Source organism: Podarcis raffonei, chromosome 3, assembly GCF_027172205.1.
Source record: "Podarcis raffonei isolate rPodRaf1 chromosome 3, rPodRaf1.pri, whole genome shotgun sequence".
NCBI classification, from domain to species: Eukaryota; Metazoa; Chordata; class Lepidosauria; order Squamata; family Lacertidae; genus Podarcis; species Podarcis raffonei.
Genome location: NC_070604.1, coordinates 35,966,245 through 35,985,263, shown reverse-complemented (window position 1 = coordinate 35,985,263; position 19,019 = coordinate 35,966,245). Strand labels below are relative to the sequence as shown.

Sequence of the window (19,019 nt, the reverse complement as noted above, 5' to 3'; positions counted from 1 at the left end):
ACTGACTTATGCTGCAAGATATTTAAAAGAGGTGAGGAACATGAGATCTTCCAGATATTGTTACACTGCGACTCTCACGAGCTCTATACAGCACAGCCAAGAGTCAGCCCTTCCATGCACAATAAAATTGTGGATGAGCATGGGCTTATTATGGACTTATCTGGCAGTCATCAACAACACCACCAAACCGGAGAGCTCAGTACCTTCTTGATGGGTGAGAGGACTGGAATGAGGAACAGAGACCAAACATCTAGGCTTCCACCCCAGATGGAAGTCATCCCCTCCAATCTGAATCTAGACTTCCCTCTGCCCATGACCAATGAGATTGGGGCAGTATTTTCACAAGTCCTTGCTACCTGCCCTCCAAGACATATTTGAGGACCGTCATCCATCACTACATACAACTGAGAGATTAGACCACAGAAAGTCAATTTAAGGCCCAGTAGTATGCACATCTCACATGTCAGGAGAAAGACGGTAAGTCCACAACTACACTCCTCTCCATGCCTCTCACTCAAGGGAAACCACAACAAACCAAACTTCCCATGCACCAGGCTTTTCCCCTGGGTGAGGGTCATGGGCCTTTTTCTGACTGTGCCTGGCCTACAATTCTATACCCTGACTGACCAAGGAGGGCAGGTTAACCCCTATGGGATGCCATCTCTGCCTATAGCAGGGCCTGTTGTTATAGTAAAGTAGGCTCTAGACTAGACTCCTTTAGCCAGCAGTCCAACCCCAACACATTAAACAGTACACACTCTTTCCTGCAGGTAGATCTCTTACTGGACAAGAAAACTGACACGGGCAAGCAACACACACTCTCTTGGCTTGCTAGGAGATAGACCAGGCAGGGACTAGGATAGCCCCTTCCTATTTAGTCCTTCTGTAGTTTTTAAACTTTAGTGTTTAAACTGTGCTGGAAAGCATTTAAATTGGACAGTTTTTTCTCTATTTTGTTTTCTTCCTGAGGTAGTGTTGCATTATCCTCTTGCTCTTGTCTTCTGTTAGCCACCGTTAAGTATGCGAAGAAAGGTGGGGTAAAAATGCTTTTGATAAAAACTCTTGGGCAACCCTATCTTGCTCATTTTTCAACCTCGGTGCAGACTATGTTGTGCATGTAAGCAACACATGAAGTCTGCTGAGTGCACACACGCCACCTGTATCTCTGTCCAGGACTATCCAGGTTATTTGAGTTCAAGAACATGCATAACATCACTGCTTAGAGGAAGAAGAGGGCATAGAGATATAAAAGGAGGACACTGCCCTTCCGTTCTCTGCAATAATTCATTGTGTTGCCCTCTTTAAAAGTTATCGCTCACCATCTCTGCAGCAAAATGCTTCTCTGTTGCACATATAAAGGTCTGCTAGTGAGCATGATGCAATAATACTCTGCTCTCCTGGTAACTGCCTATGTGTTTAGCCATTCTTTTCCGTGTCAACATATTGTCAACGTTAAACATATTAATTGTTTAAACATTTATGGTCTGAGGATGCGAGAGGATAGATTGTGTGCCCAATAGCACTGACATATCTATCTCTCTGGGTTGTTGTTGTTTCTCTCTCTCTGTCTGTCTTTTTCTCTCTCTCTCTCACGCACACTACATGCACTTGCACACCTTTAAAGGTGAGTAGGCAGTTAAAGAAAACCAGGCCCAGGTCAGGTCTCTTGCAAAAGCCATAGTGGGTACACTCCAAAGTGATTATGCTGAAAGAGATTACAAGCACATCAATAAAAATATAATCAGCCCTGCATGCTGTGTTGTACTTCAGCACCTATTGTGAAGTCCTGTTTTTACTTTTTTTGATAAAAAAGGGAAAGAAAATACTGTTAGTTTTCAAAAGGTTTTCAGACTGTCACATTTGACACTATTTATTTAATACCGCTGTTGAAAAGGAGAACTACAAAGGATGTCTCACCAAAGATTTGAATTATGATGAACATCCCTTTCCAGTGCCTATCCGTTGTAGACAGCATTGTCATCAACAGCCTCAAAATTATCTGCAGCCATGCAGCATGGATATCTTAAAGGAATAAAAGCCCAGCAATTACACAAGAGCAAGATAGGAACACGTTAGAAGTATCCACTCTTGTGCTACATAAACGCTAGGATGCGAGAAATCTGCTTCATACAAGACGACCAACTCATTATTTTTTCTATACAGTTTGTCTTGCTTTCAAGGTACACATGTTTCCATGATAACAGAGACAGGCAAAGTGGAGGCAAAAGCTTTTAAAATTCTGTTCAAGAAGTACACAATGCACTCCTCTGGCACTGTGTATGCTTGCTAGAAACAGCTGATGGCCTAAATGCTGGTGAGAGTATAAGAAACATTAAAAGAGCCCTCGTAGAATCGAGGATCATCTAGTCCAACCGCCTGCAGTGCAGGAGTCAGTGCAGGATTAAATCATCAGCCTGTTTAGGCCATCACTACCCTAACTGCACACCTATGGAAATGGTTTGGCTGCTGATTGATTTTGTAGATGTGTAGGCCCTGCCTTTATCTCTCCAAACAGGATCAGCAAGAAAGGGTGTGCGCTCTGGTCCACCATGGTCAAACTCAATCCCTCCCTCCCAGTTGCACACTGATAGGCTGGGGGTGGGACAGAGCAGCAATGGGAGCAAAAGCTTGGAAGTTGGGGAAACTTAAAAGTGCTTAGCATCTGCTGAACCATGCCCTAGGATGCAGTCTCCCAGAAGAAGAGAAATAAATAATTGGCAAGCCTTTTCAGTTGAAAGAGCAGGATGCAAATGCTTTAAATGACGAAAATGGATGTAGATTTCGCAGCTAAGCTTAAAAATAGCAACGGGAAAGAGTCTGAAGGAAACCATCTCGCCTTCCAGAGGCATCAGAATAGATGTAATTATTATTTTTATCTTGAATTGCTATGGGTCTTTAATTAAAATACTTAAATTATAGGTAATAACCATTACCTATATTGATTTTATTTCATTAATCAAATTGCTACCTTTTTGTAGCCGTTTGATTGGCACTCCATTTCAGTCCCAGCCACAAGTCTTTCCCACCCCCTCCATGTGTAACTTTTAATTATACATGACCTTTTGGCAATAGCTCCTGTAAAAGAATGAAAAATCTTTGTCTCTAGACTCATTACTCATGCATATCTTTTAAAGCCAAGACAAAAGTTCTGTACTAGGCCTAATGCTTGGCCATAGCTTAATATAGAACAATCTATCACACCCAAAATATCTTTTCTAATTATCACATGTCTATGTCTGTTCCAATATATATGTTGTGCATATTCCTTTTTCTTCCGAAGTACAGATAGGACAGTAGACATTTTTAAAGTGCATTTAATTGGACTGCAAAGAATGTGGTCGGCCTTGTTAGCTCTCTGCTTTTGCACCCAGTTATGTAGCTTACTAGGGACATGGGTGGCACTGTGGGTTAAACCACAGAGCCTAAGACTTGGCAATCAGAAGGTCGGCGGTTCGAATCCCCGCAAAGGGGTGAGCTCTCATTGCTCGGTCCCTGCTCCTGCCAACCTAGCAGTTCGAAAGCACGTCAACGTGCAAGTAGATAAATAGGTACCACTCCGGCGGGAAGGTAAACGGCATTTCCATGCGCTGCTCTGGTTTGCCAGAAGCGGCTTAGTCATGCTGGCCACATGACCTGGAAGCTGTACGCCAGCTCCCTCAGCCAATAAAGGAAGATGAGCACTGCAACCCCAGAGTCGGTCATGACTGGACCTAATGGTCAGGGGTCCCTTTACCTTTATGTAGCTTACTGGGTGACTGTGGGCCAGACCCTTTCTCAGCCTCAGCTACTCCAAAGGGTTGTTGTGAAGATAAAGTAGGAAGTGGAGAAGAACCATATGTGATATCCTAAGCCCCTTACAGGAAGGTTGGCCATGATGAAGCTATTCTTTTATCCCACTGGTAGCACCAGTGGTGCTACATTTATTCAGGGATGTGAGTGGCGCTGTGGTCTAAACCACTCTGCCTCTTGGGCTTGCTGATCAAAAGGTCAGCAGTTCGAATCTGTGTGATGGGGTGAGTCCCATTGCTCTGTCCCTGCTTCTGCCAACCTAACAGATCAAAAGCACGCCAGTTCAAGTAGATAAATAGGTACCCTGTGGCAGGAAGGTAAATGGTGTTTCCATGTGCTTTGGCACTTGTCATGGTCCTCTGTGCACCAGTAGCAATTTAGTCATGCTGGTCCCATGACCCAGAAAGCTGTCTGTGGACAGATGCTGGCTCCCTCGGCCTGAAAAGCGAGATGAGTGCCGCACCCCATAGCCTCCTTTGACTGGACCTAACCGTCCAGGGGTCCTTTACCTTTACTTTTTTACCTTACATTTATTCTTTTATCCTGTGAATGATTTTATTACTCTATGCGCCTAACCTCACCTGTAAATGTGCAAGTTTTGAACCTTCATAACATCCCACCACTCTGGCATCATATCTTAAGGATCAAGTGTTGTTATATGTTCATTTATTTGACATTATTTGTGCATTTGGTTGTTATGCTGAGGTGGTAGATTCCTTTTTCCAGTCCTATTGTTCTGCCTTCACTTTGTGACTCTTAGGTCTTTAAATCTCACCAGTTGCTACCAAATGTGAAAGATCATTCCACCTCCTGTGAAAAACCCTACCTTCCTGACACTGACTATCAAAGATCTATTCATCTTATTGATTTATCCACCAAATAGGGAAGATTTGCTTTCTTTCCACTACCCTTACATGTAGGATCATTCCCGCAACTACCTATTTGTGGGAGATTGCACCATACCAAAATTACCTTTTTTATTTATGTATTGCATTCACTGCAATTATATCCCCAATTTTTTCCCTATAAAGTATTGTGCATGGTTTGAAAGATCCTTTATTTTATTCTCACAGAAACCATGTGAAGTAGGTCAGACTGAAAGATGGTGACACTTACCTGATGACACCCAATGAGCTTCATGACTGAGTGGGAATTTGAACCCTGGTCTCCCAGGCTCTTTTTCCAGAATAGCCAGCATGGTGCCATCCAGAGGTTGTACTACACTTCCCATTATACCTGTCTATCCAGAGTGTACCACATTGTCTATCCTTCTTCTGTATCTTCTACTGCCACCAACCCTTTCTGGTAGTGTCTCTTATTCCTCTTAGAACACACAATAACTGAGTTAGACTACAGTGGTACCTCCGGTTAAGTACTTAATTTGTTACGGAGGTCCGTTCTTAACCTGAAACTGTTCTTAACCTGGAGCACCACTTTAGCTAATGGGGCCTCCTGCTGCTGCCGTGCCGCCAGAGCACGATTTCTGTTCTCATCCTGAAGCAAAGTTCTTAACCCAAGGTACTATTTCTGGGTTAGCGGAGTCTGTAACCTGAAGCATATGTAACCCGAGGTACCACTGTATAGGTATGAGAGAAGTCAGACCAGGATATTTATTTTTACGTTGAACTAAACATATTTACTGAAAACTTGTTTTCAGTATAAAATAAATACTTTGCACATTGAGTAGCAAACTATGTTGTAGTCATCAGTGCTTGTTTAACCAATTCCATTACCCAGTTGCTATCATCCTAACTCACAAATTATCTCAGGGGCACTCCCTGAAGACTCAAAGGTTTCCAAGGTCTGTTGCCTGTAGCTGAGAAATCTGGCTTCAGCCTCCATGTACGTAGGACCTGCTGGGGACATTTTCCTCTCCTTGTAGGCCAGGCATGAGGAACCTGTTTTGGCTGGTGGGTCAGATCCAATAAGTTCCCATTTACAAGAAATCCTAGACACATAGATATAAGAGGTTTGGTATACTTGTGCAACTTTCATTGCCATGTTGACATCACATGTAAATATGTAGCAGATATAGTTTATAAAATTCACAGCACAGTCCAGAACTATCCTATTATTATTATTATTAAACAAGAATCCCCTCCCCAAATGAGTCAGAAATGTCGTTTTAAGGACTTAAGCTGTGGATTTAAGGCTGTGTGGAGATAAACTTTCGAACCAAAGCAATGTTTCAAGACGAATCTGGAAGGCATAAGAGTTTTGGAATGACGCAGTTAAAAATGCCGTCGCCATTTTGGGAAGCTCTGTCGGAGGTCTTGAGTCTGGGAGGAGAAAGAGAGAAACAAAGCTGTTTATATATCATGGATTAAACTCCTCAGTGGGACTTAAGAGCGACAACTTCGTAAAATTATGATGGAAAGAGCGATGTTATCTATGAAGGAGATGATATATGGAAACCATCTGGAATTGGATTGGAAGAACGGGAAATTCGCACAGGATTATTATATTTGTGTTTATCGGCTTAAGGAGACTATCAGAAGAGATCATAAAGAAAAAAGAGAAATTATATGAACAAGATATGATGTGGAAACAGCAAGATAAGACTGGATAGAATTATGAACTCTGTTTGGACTGATTGGGACTGATTTGGACATTAACGCAGTAGCAAGAAGATGATTAGAATCCCCCTTTGGATCTTGAAGTATGGGTCCCCCCAACAAAATTCAAAATTTGGCTTTGTAATTCGGAATTTATGTGATGTGATTTAATTTGATGTGATTGGCCAGTTAATAAAAATTATTTTTTTAAAAAAAGAACTATCCTATTATTGTCACAAATATGTTCGATTGAACACAGCTTTATTAAGATCTTTATGAGTAAGGTGAAAGATATATTGCGAGTTGCCTGACCAATGTCTGTCTGATGGCAAATACACAAAGTAATAGTGGGTTGCTTGCATTTGTCTTACAATGGTTTTGTGAAGTACATAACAGATTATGGAACAGAGAAGAAATGTCTAGATATCATGATGGCTTTCTGGGACATTTAATTCTGGGATCCATAAAAGGAGAGGCAATCCTTAATTTTAGTGAAATTAACTTCAAGGAAAAGTGCTGAGATGCTAAGAAATACTGATCATAAAGGAGCTGGAATTTTAAATCTTAGTAGCAGAATAGGACAGGAAAAGAAGGAATATCTGACTTTTAAAAGGGCAGCCACTCTATAAAAGGGCACTTGCAGGGTGTACGTGGAAAAGGTTGCTAAAAGGCTTAGAAATATTAGAGATGGAATGACACTATCTCAGAATGAAATCCCATATAAGAAGAGAGCTAAGATAATGCCAGTAAGGCTGAATAATATGGTTCACAAGACTGGGAGGTTGGGGATCATCTGTCAAAAACGGGAATTACTTTTCAAGTGATTAAATGCACAACAGGTCTGCATTCTTAAATGTACAATGTCTGAGGATCCTGATAAGCAGCTGGGTAAATACTGGGAAAATATTTAACGTAATGCAATCAAACCCTTTTTTTATGTTCCAGTGAGTTAAGGGAAGAGTGTTAAGCACATGCTTAACTTGCTTGACTTAGGGCTTAGCCAGAATTACTTGTTTTGGATCCATTTTCATGAATAGCACCTGCAGTTTTTAAAGAAATGTTCTACACTTGTATTGAACATGATCCACTTCTTAGCTTCATTTGTTCTTATTGAATGGATTGGTTACAGTAGTACCATGTGATTTTGATGTCACACTGTTGTGGCTGACATAATGATGTCATGGATGCCTATGCAAAGAAGGAGAAAGGTGTGATAAGCAAGCAGCAGCAGATCTTCTGAGAACAAGATCTGTGAAACAACAGTAGCTGGATAGAACAAAAACCTGCCAGACAACACTAGAAGAATGGAAATGTTCACTGAGATATTTTTTCAGTAATTACTTCAGATGCACTGAATAAGCTAATTTCAAAGCAAATATAACATTTACTGAATATTCAGTGCAGCCCTCCCAAAATGTGCTTAGCTTTGGCTGAGTTGGACACATCGTGTAAAACAGGGATAGCCAACATCGTGCCCTCCAGTTGTTGCTAGACCACAACTCACGTCATGTCAAAGAGCGAGCGGGCAGTAAATCTCACCGTTCAAAGTTGAAGTTAACTCTTTATTAGCAAAAACAGGAGCTTCACAGATTTGGCTGAGTGCCATGCCTAATGAACACAGCAGCTCATCCCCAGTAGGTCTTAACCCACGAATCAGTTGAATGTTCCTGTCTCCCCACAACCATCCAAGTCCCTTCTTCTCCAGGGCTTTTTCCAGGCAGTTGAAGACTGCGCCTGTGTGCAGCCTTCCACTGTTTTGCCCATTTCAGCTCTCATCTTGTTCTGTGAAAGAAGGTTGAGAGGAAGCTTGTAACAGCACGAGGGGGAGACACCTGTGACTCTTCACCAGCCTGACTCATCTCTGCCTCTTGGTCTTCCTCCGCCCATTCACCTGCTTCAGTTCTGCTTCTGCTGCTGGTCTTCTCTCTGCCACCAATTCTCCCAACTCACTTAGCCCTGTTGCCTCTTCAGCATGTGATTACCTCCTCCCAGTCTTCTCCCTCTGACTACACATCATTATCCCACCAACGTGCCCCAGGCTCTGAGCCTTCTTCTCTTGGTGGTAGAGTTGGTTCCTCCCACCATTCTTCTGTGCCCAACCCGTCAATGGCATGTCAGCCCCAGCCAGCATGGCCAGTGGTCAAGAATGGCGGGAGTTGTAGTCCTGCACCATCTGGAGGTCACCATATTGGCTACACCTGGTATACAAAGATGCCTGAGAAGTAGGAACCCTCTTATATACACAACAGAGTTGGTGACACACCAATGAGTAAAAGGTGCATTCCATACATACAAAGACGTTGCACCAAAAAGAAAACTGAATTCCTCATGGAGAGATGCTAAAGATCTAAAGCTGTGTGACAGAATGGAGAATAGCTTAAAAAAACAAAAAACTACAGTAATAAAACCAAGAAGAGATGGTATTCATCAAAGAACAATAAAATACTAAATAGGAAATTATTGGGAAAAAGCTAAGTTTTGCATTAGGGCAGGGATGGCTAACCTATATGGCCCTCCAGATGTTGTTGGACTATAGCCCCCATCATCCTTAACCATTGGCTACACAGGTTGCAGCAGAGAATTGCTGTCCATCAACAGCTGAAACACCACAGGTTAACCACCTTTGCATTAAGGGATTTGATTTTTTTTTTTGTAATAATATTTTACTATTATTTTTGCATATAGAAAGTCACATTTGTTACTCAGCAATTATATTCCAATTCAACAAAACCAGTGATCTGATTTCTAAGCGATTACATGGGAAATTGTTATTCATTCAACTTTTCTGCAACAACAGACAGAAATCAAAGCTTCTGCTAATGATTCCATTCAGAGGAATTACGCTCCTGTACAGCTCCGTGGGTAGTTTCTCATGTAATAGCTTTCAAAATATAAATCTGTGTTACTTTGGAATTGGCCCTTACTGTGCTGGAGCAATCACAGAACATGTTACATTGACAAATTAACTGCAGTTCGAGTTGACAGGTTTTGTGGTGAGCTGCTGTTTTGCCATAAACAGTCTACTGTGTGCAGCAGCCTCTATTGAAAGCGATGTCAAGCAGCCTCCTTGTGGCTACTGGTTCATTGGCATCACATGGAAGATGGGGTGGGGACATTGTAGTGTCCCCTGCAGGAGTCCTCTTTATTGCTTATTCATGATTATTTGCACTCATGATGCTGTTGGAGAAGCCGTATGCAATCCTACTTTCAATACTATTTGCATCAGCAAAAGTTTTGGGACAGTCGCACATTGCTTCCTTTCCAATTAGTGCATATCCTCTAACTTCCAGCTGGAATCCCATAACTTTTCGTGCCAAATATGTTGTGGGGTTTCTCGTCTGTTGCACCACAGACAATAGCAACACAGTAGCATCGGCAAACAGAACAGCTCAGTAGGTAGAGCATGAGACTCTTAATCACAGGGCTGTGGGTTCGCAAGTGCAGTGGTGTGCATGCTATTCCTTTCAAGCAGAGGTTTTCAAGCTTTTTGAGTCCAAGGCTCCCTTGACCAACTACATGCTTTCTGCGGCACCCCGTAGGGCTCAGGAGCGCAGTTATGTCCCGTCCCCCCGCCTGCAGAGCTGGCAACCTCTCACTCTTTTTCGAACACCGTCCCTTGTGAAGTGTTCCCTCAGCTTCCTCTCCTCTCCCCTCTCCTTGAGAGTCCTCTGGGCAGCCACTGCCCCAGGTCTCTGATCTCCTCCCCCTGCACAAAGAGAGGTGCTGTAAAACTGAGGCACCATTCGTCTGCGGAGCTTATAGCCAGGGCTGCTGCAATAAACAGCTGTGCAAGCCTTTGGGAGGCAGAGACACGAGAGGGCTTCAGTTGAGGTAGGGAGGGACAGAGGCCAATGTTGCCCGTGGCAGCCCTGACCATCATTTAAAGCACCCCAGGGTGCCATGGCACACTGCTTGATAACCAGTAATTTAAAGCATATATGAATCACATTCCCCTCCTCAAAGAATTCTGGCCACTGTACTTAAGGGTTGCTGGGAATTGTAACACTGTAAACTACAGTTCTCAGAATCCTTTGAGGAAAAGGATGTGCTTCAAATATGCTTTAAAGTTATAGTGCGGCGCTATTTTTATAGAAAATGAGGTGCCAGAACTCACTGTGAACGCCTCCCTTGCTCTCTTATAATGGCAATGGTGCCCATCTGAGAGGTGCTGGAACTGACTTCTGGTTAATTCTGGCTGTGGGGGGGGGGACGACCCTGGTGTTTATACAGCCAGTGTCAGCTCTTAAACTGAAAAGGAGAGGCAGTGTTACATCTGTACTGGTCAGTATTACAAATGCAGTAAGACAGACAGATTATTTTGAGTTGAGGAGGTAAAAGATATGGGATTCTGGCTTGATTCTGACTGGACAGCAGCTTCTAGCCACAGCCTCTAATTTTTAGTTGCCTGTGTAAGTGAGGAAGTGTTAAAATATCAACCTTACAGGTTCATAATCTTTATTTCTTATTACTTGCTCCACAATTTATTGATAGTAACTTGCAGAGTTCAGGTTGGCCTGAAGCGAGTAAGCATTCTTGATTTACTCTGCATAGTCACTAGAGTTCATGCACAATTCCCAAAGGAAAATAATACCATCACTGAATAAATGGGACAAGTTCTGCCAGCATTCAAAGCTACAGGTTTAGCCAGAGAGATTATTAGTCAGTTAAAAATGGGTTGGGGGGAATCACATAAATGATGCATGGCAGCAGCAGAGCTTCACTTTGAAATCTGTAGACTCTCATTAGTTAGGAAAACACACTTTTAAAAAGTCTCAAGCATAATAAACACTGTTCATATGCAATCGCCTTTCATTTACATGGGGCTTGAGTGGAAATCAAGGCATATTTATTGCAAACAATAAAGGTTGGAAAATAGCATATTGAGATGGTACAGTTTAGAAAGACTGAAACATAAATGAAAATGGAATGTGGGAGGTTTAAGTCTCATGGCCCTGATGCTATAGATGTCCAAACCCATCTACTGATACAGCTACAGCTACATGTATCTATAGCCTTTGTACATCACGTGAACAAAGCTTCATGCAACTCCATTACTGTGGGCTCCCAAATGAAGGTGGCTTTGTGCAAGAGTATATATCCTTTAGGATGGTGTGAAGGTTACGTTGTTTTTCTTGCCATCCCAGCATAAGCCAAACCACAAAATTGTGCATTATGTAGCTGCTTTTAGAAAAGGTGATCCCCGTCCCCCTGTCCCCATTTGATTTCTCCTTGGATTTGGGGCTTCTGAATGACTTGCTCTCAATCACAGAGTAACACTGTGGGCTAATAGTTTGCCGTTCTGTTTTTAACTTCTGCATTTTGTTCTACTGGCTGTGCACACACAGTTTGCTGTAGGTTTTAGTTCTTTCCATTTGTTCACATCTTTCTTTTTCCTCCCGATTCATATTATTGATATGTATGAGCAGTGGCATGTATTGATCAGACATTGTGCAAAATCTTGGCTGCATACTAACCCGTTCATAGCACTTTCCCCCTTGCCCTCTCAATCTGGAATCATATATGCTCATAAAACATGCTGCTTTCAATTTAGATTAAATCTAGATCCTGACATTCACACGGGTGTGTGTGGTGACTTGATACACATTTGATAACCCCCCCCCCCTTGGTTAGGCTGCCCTTGCCTCCTCCTCCTTCCCCAGGTGAATGAAGGGGGAAATTGTGTTTGCAATCTTGGTGTACCACTGCCGACAACATCTGCTTTAATCTGTTTTCAAATTGACACACTATGGAGTAATGCAGAATCAATCTGCAATGAGGTTTCATTTTTTGGAGTGAAACCAGTTTCTCAAGAAGTGCTTTCAGGGTCAAAAAATATGCAATATATCTAAATTCTGAAATTTGTTTTAGAATTTCTTAATGTTAAAATAGGAAGGCAAGTCGAGTGGAATGCAGAGTCTGGGGAAGAAACCCACTTTTGTGTGATGCCCATTTGCCAGTTGCTATATTTTGCAATGCTGGCATCTGTTAGCATAGAAGTGCAAAGTTAGTAGTAGTAATATAGTAATAATATACAGGCTTTAATTTCAAGAAACTTTTTTTGTCATGAACTCTCAGTGCTTTCCCACATTGAACTTGTTTCTGCACCTCATCTACGATGCTCATATGAAAGCATAGCAACTTGCAGAAGTAGACACTTGCAATAGGAAAGTTAATAGGAAGTTATTTTACCATTCCAGAGCTGTTTGAAATAAGCGTTTAATTTTCCTGACCTTTTTAATGTGCTTCTCTTCCAGTGCTTTCTGCAAAATATCACTAAATGATCTTGTATTCTCAAATGCCGCACATTTCATCCTTGTACAATAGTACTCAAAATGTCAATGGTTAAAAATTAAAGTCTCTGTGTGTTTAATTGCATTCTATCTAATGGGTGGTTCAGGAAGTATCTCTTCTGTGTTTTTTTCTCCCAAGTCTCATTTCCACATGTGAACAATCCCAAATGGCTCAAGGCAAACCCCTCAGACTAGCTCGGGACATTATTATGATTTTTAATATATTTTTTCTGGGATAATTCTGGAACCAATCCAAATAGATAGCCCCCCCTTAACCAGAATTCTCTTCTGAAATTTGGTGCTCATTTCATTGAAATCTAGGTATTTTTCCCATTTTTGCACTGGAGTGTGAAACTTGGAACTCTAAGGAAGTTGTTGAAGTAGCTCAGACTGAGAGCTTATGTAGGAGCTGAAGGTTCACCTATTCTGGGCTATCAGCCAGGCTGTTAATTCAGGCTTTTCTCCCCTCCTGGGCAGCTGCACATGCAGCTAGCTGAGCACTTTGCTTGCAACCTTGAAACTCCCATCCGTCTTGCCATGCCCTCTGCTGTTGTGACCCTGGTGACAGGAAGCTCAAGAGACAAGCAACTCGGATAGAAGCTGCCAGTTCCGGGATGAGGATGGCTGGAGCCAGGAATGCCCAGTGGAGAGGAGCAGCAGCTCACAGCTCATCTCCCAGCCATGCTGCTGCTACCTCTTACTGAGAGGGGTGAGATGGCAGGCAGGCCAGTGCTGTGTAGGTGCACTGGTGGAGCCAACCCACTTGCTCCTGCTGACGTAGCCACACAGCACCAACCTCCCCATTGCCTCTCCCTTCTGGTAAGTGGTAGCAATGCTGCTGCTGCTGCTGCTGCTGCTGCTGCTGCTGCTGGGAGGCCAGGTGCATGCTACCACTTCTCCCCACCAGCTGCTCCTGTGCAGAGATCTGCTGGAGGGTCCTGCTCCCCCTACTCCTTTTCGAGGGAAACCCTAGGTCTAGGCAGAGCTGAACCCTGAAAGTACAAATCGTGTTCAGTAATTTGCTGCTAAAGCAGCTCCTTTATCTGATCTCACCTGGCTGGTGAATAGCTGCTTTGAAAGGGTCATTTTATCATGCCTTCACTGTGTTTCCATGCACACTGCTAGTTGCTGTGGCAGAGGAGATCGAAGCAGGGATGGATGGATGAATAAATGAATGAATGCTCAAGGAAGTTAAAAGGCATTCATTACAACGGTTATTTATAATTATTATCTGTGGCTTTCTCCTTAAAGTTAAACCACATTTTCTGAAAAAGAACTGAATGGTATGTTTTATGCTCCATAATGACCTTCTTAATGGGGTAAGGAGATCAATATAGTCTTGCAATCATTTGTTCATTTCTGTGGCTATTATTCACTAGCAGATATTTAGAAAAGCATTTGTATATTGAATTCCAGAGAAAACAATGAGTTTCATTAGCACCTTTTTCTTACAGTACAAACTTCATTATGGTGATAAATAAAAACAGGGCTGAAATTATTCATTCATATATATATATATATATATATATATATATATATATATATATTTATATTCATGCATATATACCACACACTCTTTCAGGTTTCTTGCAAGTGTGTGTGTGTGTGTGTGTGTGTGTGTGTAAGGTGCTGCCTGTTAAAAAATTCTGTTTCAGGCTAATACTATTTATAACTTACTGACCTTCTAAATTACAAATTTGTGTTTTATTATAGGGATATGATGATGGATATGGGGGTGAATACGACGAACCAATTTATGAGGCCTATGATAATAGCTATACCACACAAACACAGAGGTAAGCACCAACAAACTAATTTATAGATAAGCTACTTATAGATTTCCTTTAATATCTGTTCTAATCCCTAACTCTGCCAGGAGCTACTGCTAAAACCACATCTCAATGTAGGGTGTCTAAAAACACCATAAAAGATCCTCAAGGAATGTTAAATTTACCAGGTATACAGACTGTTACCCAGTGAGTAGTGTAACGAAGGTGGAGATTGAACAGCAGAATCCTCCCCAAAACGAAAGTGGAGGGAAGTTCTCTTTCTCAAGTGTTCCTCTTCTTCCCTGTGCCCCCGACTCACAATCCCATCCCATCTAATATTTCTTCTCTAGACTGGATGGCACCAGTCTAGCCTCAAGGAAAAACTAAGAGCAATAATGATTTAACATGAAGTACATGGATACTTCAATATGTGCCTAATCAATATGTGTTCCAAACTATGGACCTAAACCATGGCAGATACACAGAAGCATGCCCAGGGCTCAATTTCTAGTACAGGAAAATACTCAAAGATCACAAATAAGATCAGGATCAATAATACAATGAGAATCAGTTCTAAGACAAAGGCTCAAGGTGGCACATGGAATAAAAACTCTGAACCAGGACTCTGGGTCTGGAACTAAAGCAAGGCAAGCAAAAGTCATGAGTTGATGAGTCAAGTCAGAGTTGAAGGAGGTAGAGAGGCTGAACCTGTGAGTTCACCACTCAAGGATGAATCCAAAAGCCAAAGGCTTTCTAGGCTCCTGAAAAGGATGGGTTGAATAATTGCTTTTGTGTATTGCCTTCCCCTCTTTTATGGAAATAAAGGCAGAAGATGTAAAGTGTGCACAAGGATAATAGGGTCACAGGTCATTTTGTCAGCTATGCCTCTTTTTCTCTTTGAACTGTGAAACAACCTCTGTTGTGTAAGATCTAAAAAGTTAGTTGAGTCATCATGTTGGTTTTGGAAAACTCTGCCCTAAAGCTAGCTGAGAATCAACTGCAAAGTTAAGAAATAACAAAGAAACCAGGACATAGCTTGCTTACAAGGCAAACCGAGGTGAGGCGGTGAGGCATAGCTGACTAGAGGAGTCAGCAGTCCCAAAACATGGTAAATGGTGCTCCACACACTGTGTTCCAAAAGGTCTTAAAGCAGAGAAGCTTTGGGGTCTAGCCCACAACTGCAACTCCCACCAAATGCTCTGAAACCTAGCGCAGATCAGATGCTAGGGTGGCTGAAGAGATAATTGCAGAAGCAGCTGCAGGAGCTGAATCCTGACATCAGCTGTTCAGCATATTTTGCCACAGTGACTGCCTACTCATCAGAGCATAAAACTCCATAAAATCACTGCTGCTGATTTTATGACACAATAAAAGAGAAGGTGGTGAGGAGCTGAAGGAAGGCCAAAGCCTATTATTATTATTATTAAAAAATAATAATATACCACCCTTCATCTGAAGATCACAAGGTGGTTCACAACATAATGATTGCACTGGAAGAAACAAAGGAACCCAAGATTCTGTGTTGAAATAGGAATAGGGATTTCAAGCCTGGCAAGCTGTCTGCACAATCGTTCCCTTGAATGATTGTGTGGCTGGTCCCCCAATATCAATGGCATATTGCTACCTGTTTATTCCATTAACTTCTAGCCTCAGGTTCCTGCTCATATGGAATGCTCTCTCTCCAGTAGTTCTCAAAATCACATATTAAAAACTATGTAATAGCTTGCTGTATAATGCTTGCAGTAATATTCTCAGCAAAACTGAATCATGTTGATTTAATAATTCAGTTTTATTGGAAGACTCAAGACAGCAGCCATCCATTGAGATTGAATTTACAATCAGTTATTGAGTTGAAGGGATTTTCTCCCTAGTTATTCTACTTCTATCCTGTTATTATTTCCCTGCCATCTACTAGATTGTTATGCTGCATGTCTTCATTTCTTAAGAGGTTTAAAGCCTTTACTGAGACAACAGGAATCTTTCACTCACTGCTTTGTTCATCTGAAGTCCAAAGTATCTTTCATTTCAATCCACAACAAAATTGCTTCTAGAATTAACTAGGATTGCCAGATTTAGAATGAAACATGGGCTTTTAGAGTTGTGCAGAAAGGAGAATTTTGGCAGGTGCAATTTTTTCTGATATGATAACAGCATGGCAGGATTTGTTTGTTTGTCATTAAACACCCCTCATAAGAACAAGATTCCAGGGTGGCTTACAAAAGTACAATTAAAATATAAACCAAGCGAAATACAGAGCAATTAAAACAATCATTATCACAGCAATAGATAAAAAAACCCCCAAGGTACAGAGTTGTATTCAACAAGAGTGTTCCGTTCATGCAAGCTCTTCTTCTTGTACAACGGAAATTCCACTCCCTCTCCTTCATTCCCCAACCCTCCCACCAAATCTGTTCTGGGTTTTCCCCAACACCCTGCAACACATATGTGGAAGAAGAGAGGAGAGGGGAGTTCTATTGTGCAAGCAGAAATCCCAACGTGAATAGTACAATTTCATTGGACATAACCCAAAATACCTGGGTAAATGAATAAGTTATTTGTATATTAACCTTGCTACATTATTTCTTCTATTTGTAAATGTGATTTTTGTGCTCCTTTAAAAAAAAATAAAGCGTGTGTGTTTAAAAAAAAGTAGACTAATTGTAGAATGAGATGGTACATTCTTTAGCAAGAATGTTTGACTATGCCTCTTTATTCAGACATATGCAGGGCATCTTATATCTACAGAGTTTTGTGCCAGGGAAGGGATCAGATTGTATTGTGTATAGTTACAGATAATCTACAACTTGGTACTGAGAAAGTTCCTGCTCCTGTGAAAGTATTCGTGGCAATGTCATCTTGCATCTGTGATAGCATTAATGGCAACATGCATCTTTGGGTTCATTCAGATGTTGGGATTATGACATTAATTCTCCTTTTAATGCTAGCACTTACGTTCCTGGTTTCTGACATCCCTTTTACACTGCAGTTCCTGTTGTATTGTGACACTGTGTGGTTTTTTTAATTGCTACCCCACCATGTCACGCTAACTTTTATTCACCCCAGTGGGTGTCACTGGACATGCCAACACCACCACTCTCTATCCACATATGTGCTTCTGTTCCCTCTGTGATATGCACCCCCCCCCCAAAAAAAATGCCAGGAGACCGCCCCAAATTTCATCAAGTGAGCAGCAATGGCATGAAACCTTCAGGGAAATTACAGTGCAAAACTCCTGCAGTTTTCCAGGTTAACAGGGTTGCAAATGGAAGCAATTAACATGGAAATGAGCACTAAACTTCCACTAGAGTCTGCTGGATTTCAAGTGACTTTTACATCATGTGAAAGATTACATAAAACATGGGAAATTATCAGGTTAAGGAAATGTATGGAAAATGGAGTGAAGTGCTGTCTGAATGCAGCCTTTGTCTTTTAGATCGCTCTAGAGAAGTCATGCTAATAAGTTAAATCCCTCTTGGTCCAATAAGCTCAGCTTCCAGTTTAGTGTAAGCCCCTTTGTGATCAGGATCCTGGGTGGTATTCAACAATTTTTTTCTGCTAACACAAAGATTAGCGCTAGTAAAGGGGATCTCCCCCTCCCTCCCCCATGAACACCACGTACCATCCCTCAATCTGCTTTAGGAGGTTTGTTGAACCCTCAAAACATATTTAGGGGGAGGAGGAAAGGAAATTGTTCTGTTCTGCAAAGAGAAATCCTTTGCGTGATGGAACAATCAGCTTCTCTCTACATTGAATGCAACCCTTAGAATCTGGTTAATGAAAGTGTTGTTCCTAAACACCTTTGTTCTTTAAGCAGACAACATAGCTGTGTTTTACTCCTCTCAGAGGGTCCTGGGGAATCCGTTCAGCAGCAGTGAATATCAGATTCATTTGCATTATTTGGGGCATTTGGAATGGCTGGAATTTTCACACATAAAAAGCCTACCATAAGAATATGCTATGACTATTAGTAGTAATGGCTGAACTGACTTCATAAATCAGCTAAACATTACTCAAGACTTTATAACATTTTAAAATGTCAGCTTTAATTTTCATATAATCTTCTTTCTGGAGATGTTGCAGTCCTTATTGTTATACCAATTCTTAAACTGGAAGCCAAGCTTATTAGGCAAATGGCACAGAAGACTAAGAGAGATTTAATTTGTTAGTATGACATCTCCTGAGCAATCAAAAAGAAGCACGTTGTCATTTACACTTTCACAGCAACATTTGCAAGTGAACTTCCTTAACATCAAGTTGTATATTATCTGTAACAAGCACACAATATATTTCCCCTCTTGAAGTTGAAAAGTGTCCCCGGATTCATTGAAAAATATCTGGTAACCTTAAGATATACAATTCCTTGACATTTAAATAAACGGAGGCAAAATGAGCTATTCTAGCAAAAGTGTAGTATTACCTAATTCTACCATTAGTCCAATAAATGTATTTTAAAAATTGGTTTCAGGATGCTGAAATCAAATCAGTATTTAAAATCCATTCTGGCGCTTACCGTCTCGATAACCTCTCCCTGCTGCTTTGGCTTCATGTTCCCCAGTCTCAAGAAGTGCCTCCCTTTTCCACTTCCTTCTCACAAACACCACTTCCTTCCTTAGGTA

General features: G+C 41.5%; 1 protein-coding gene and 1 long non-coding RNA gene across 4 annotated transcripts in view; one reads left to right on the top strand and one right to left on the bottom strand.

The window, feature by feature from the left end:
• KHDRBS2 (KH RNA binding domain containing, signal transduction associated 2) overlaps positions 1 to 19,019 on the top strand; it is a 350,797-nt gene that overhangs the window by 292,175 nt on the left and 39,603 nt on the right. For both annotated transcript variants that reach the window (XM_053381150.1, XM_053381151.1), the window contains exon 7: positions 14,348 to 14,430. In XM_053381150.1, coding sequence (XP_053237125.1) covers positions 14,348 to 14,430 — 83 coding nt within the window. The remainder of the gene's footprint in view (positions 1 to 14,347; positions 14,431 to 19,019) is intronic.
• Positions 1,625 to 19,019, bottom strand: part of LOC128410227 (uncharacterized) — a 163,550-nt gene continuing 146,155 nt past the window's right edge. Inside the window, exons 5-6 of one of the 2 annotated variants that reach the window (XR_008329421.1) lie at positions 5,547 to 5,737; positions 1,632 to 1,705 (exon numbers count right to left, since the gene is read on the bottom strand). This is a non-coding gene — a long non-coding RNA (uncharacterized LOC128410227). Of the gene's footprint in view, positions 1,706 to 5,546; positions 5,738 to 19,019 lie in introns of both variants that reach the window. The other variant, XR_008329422.1, reaches the window with a different exon arrangement.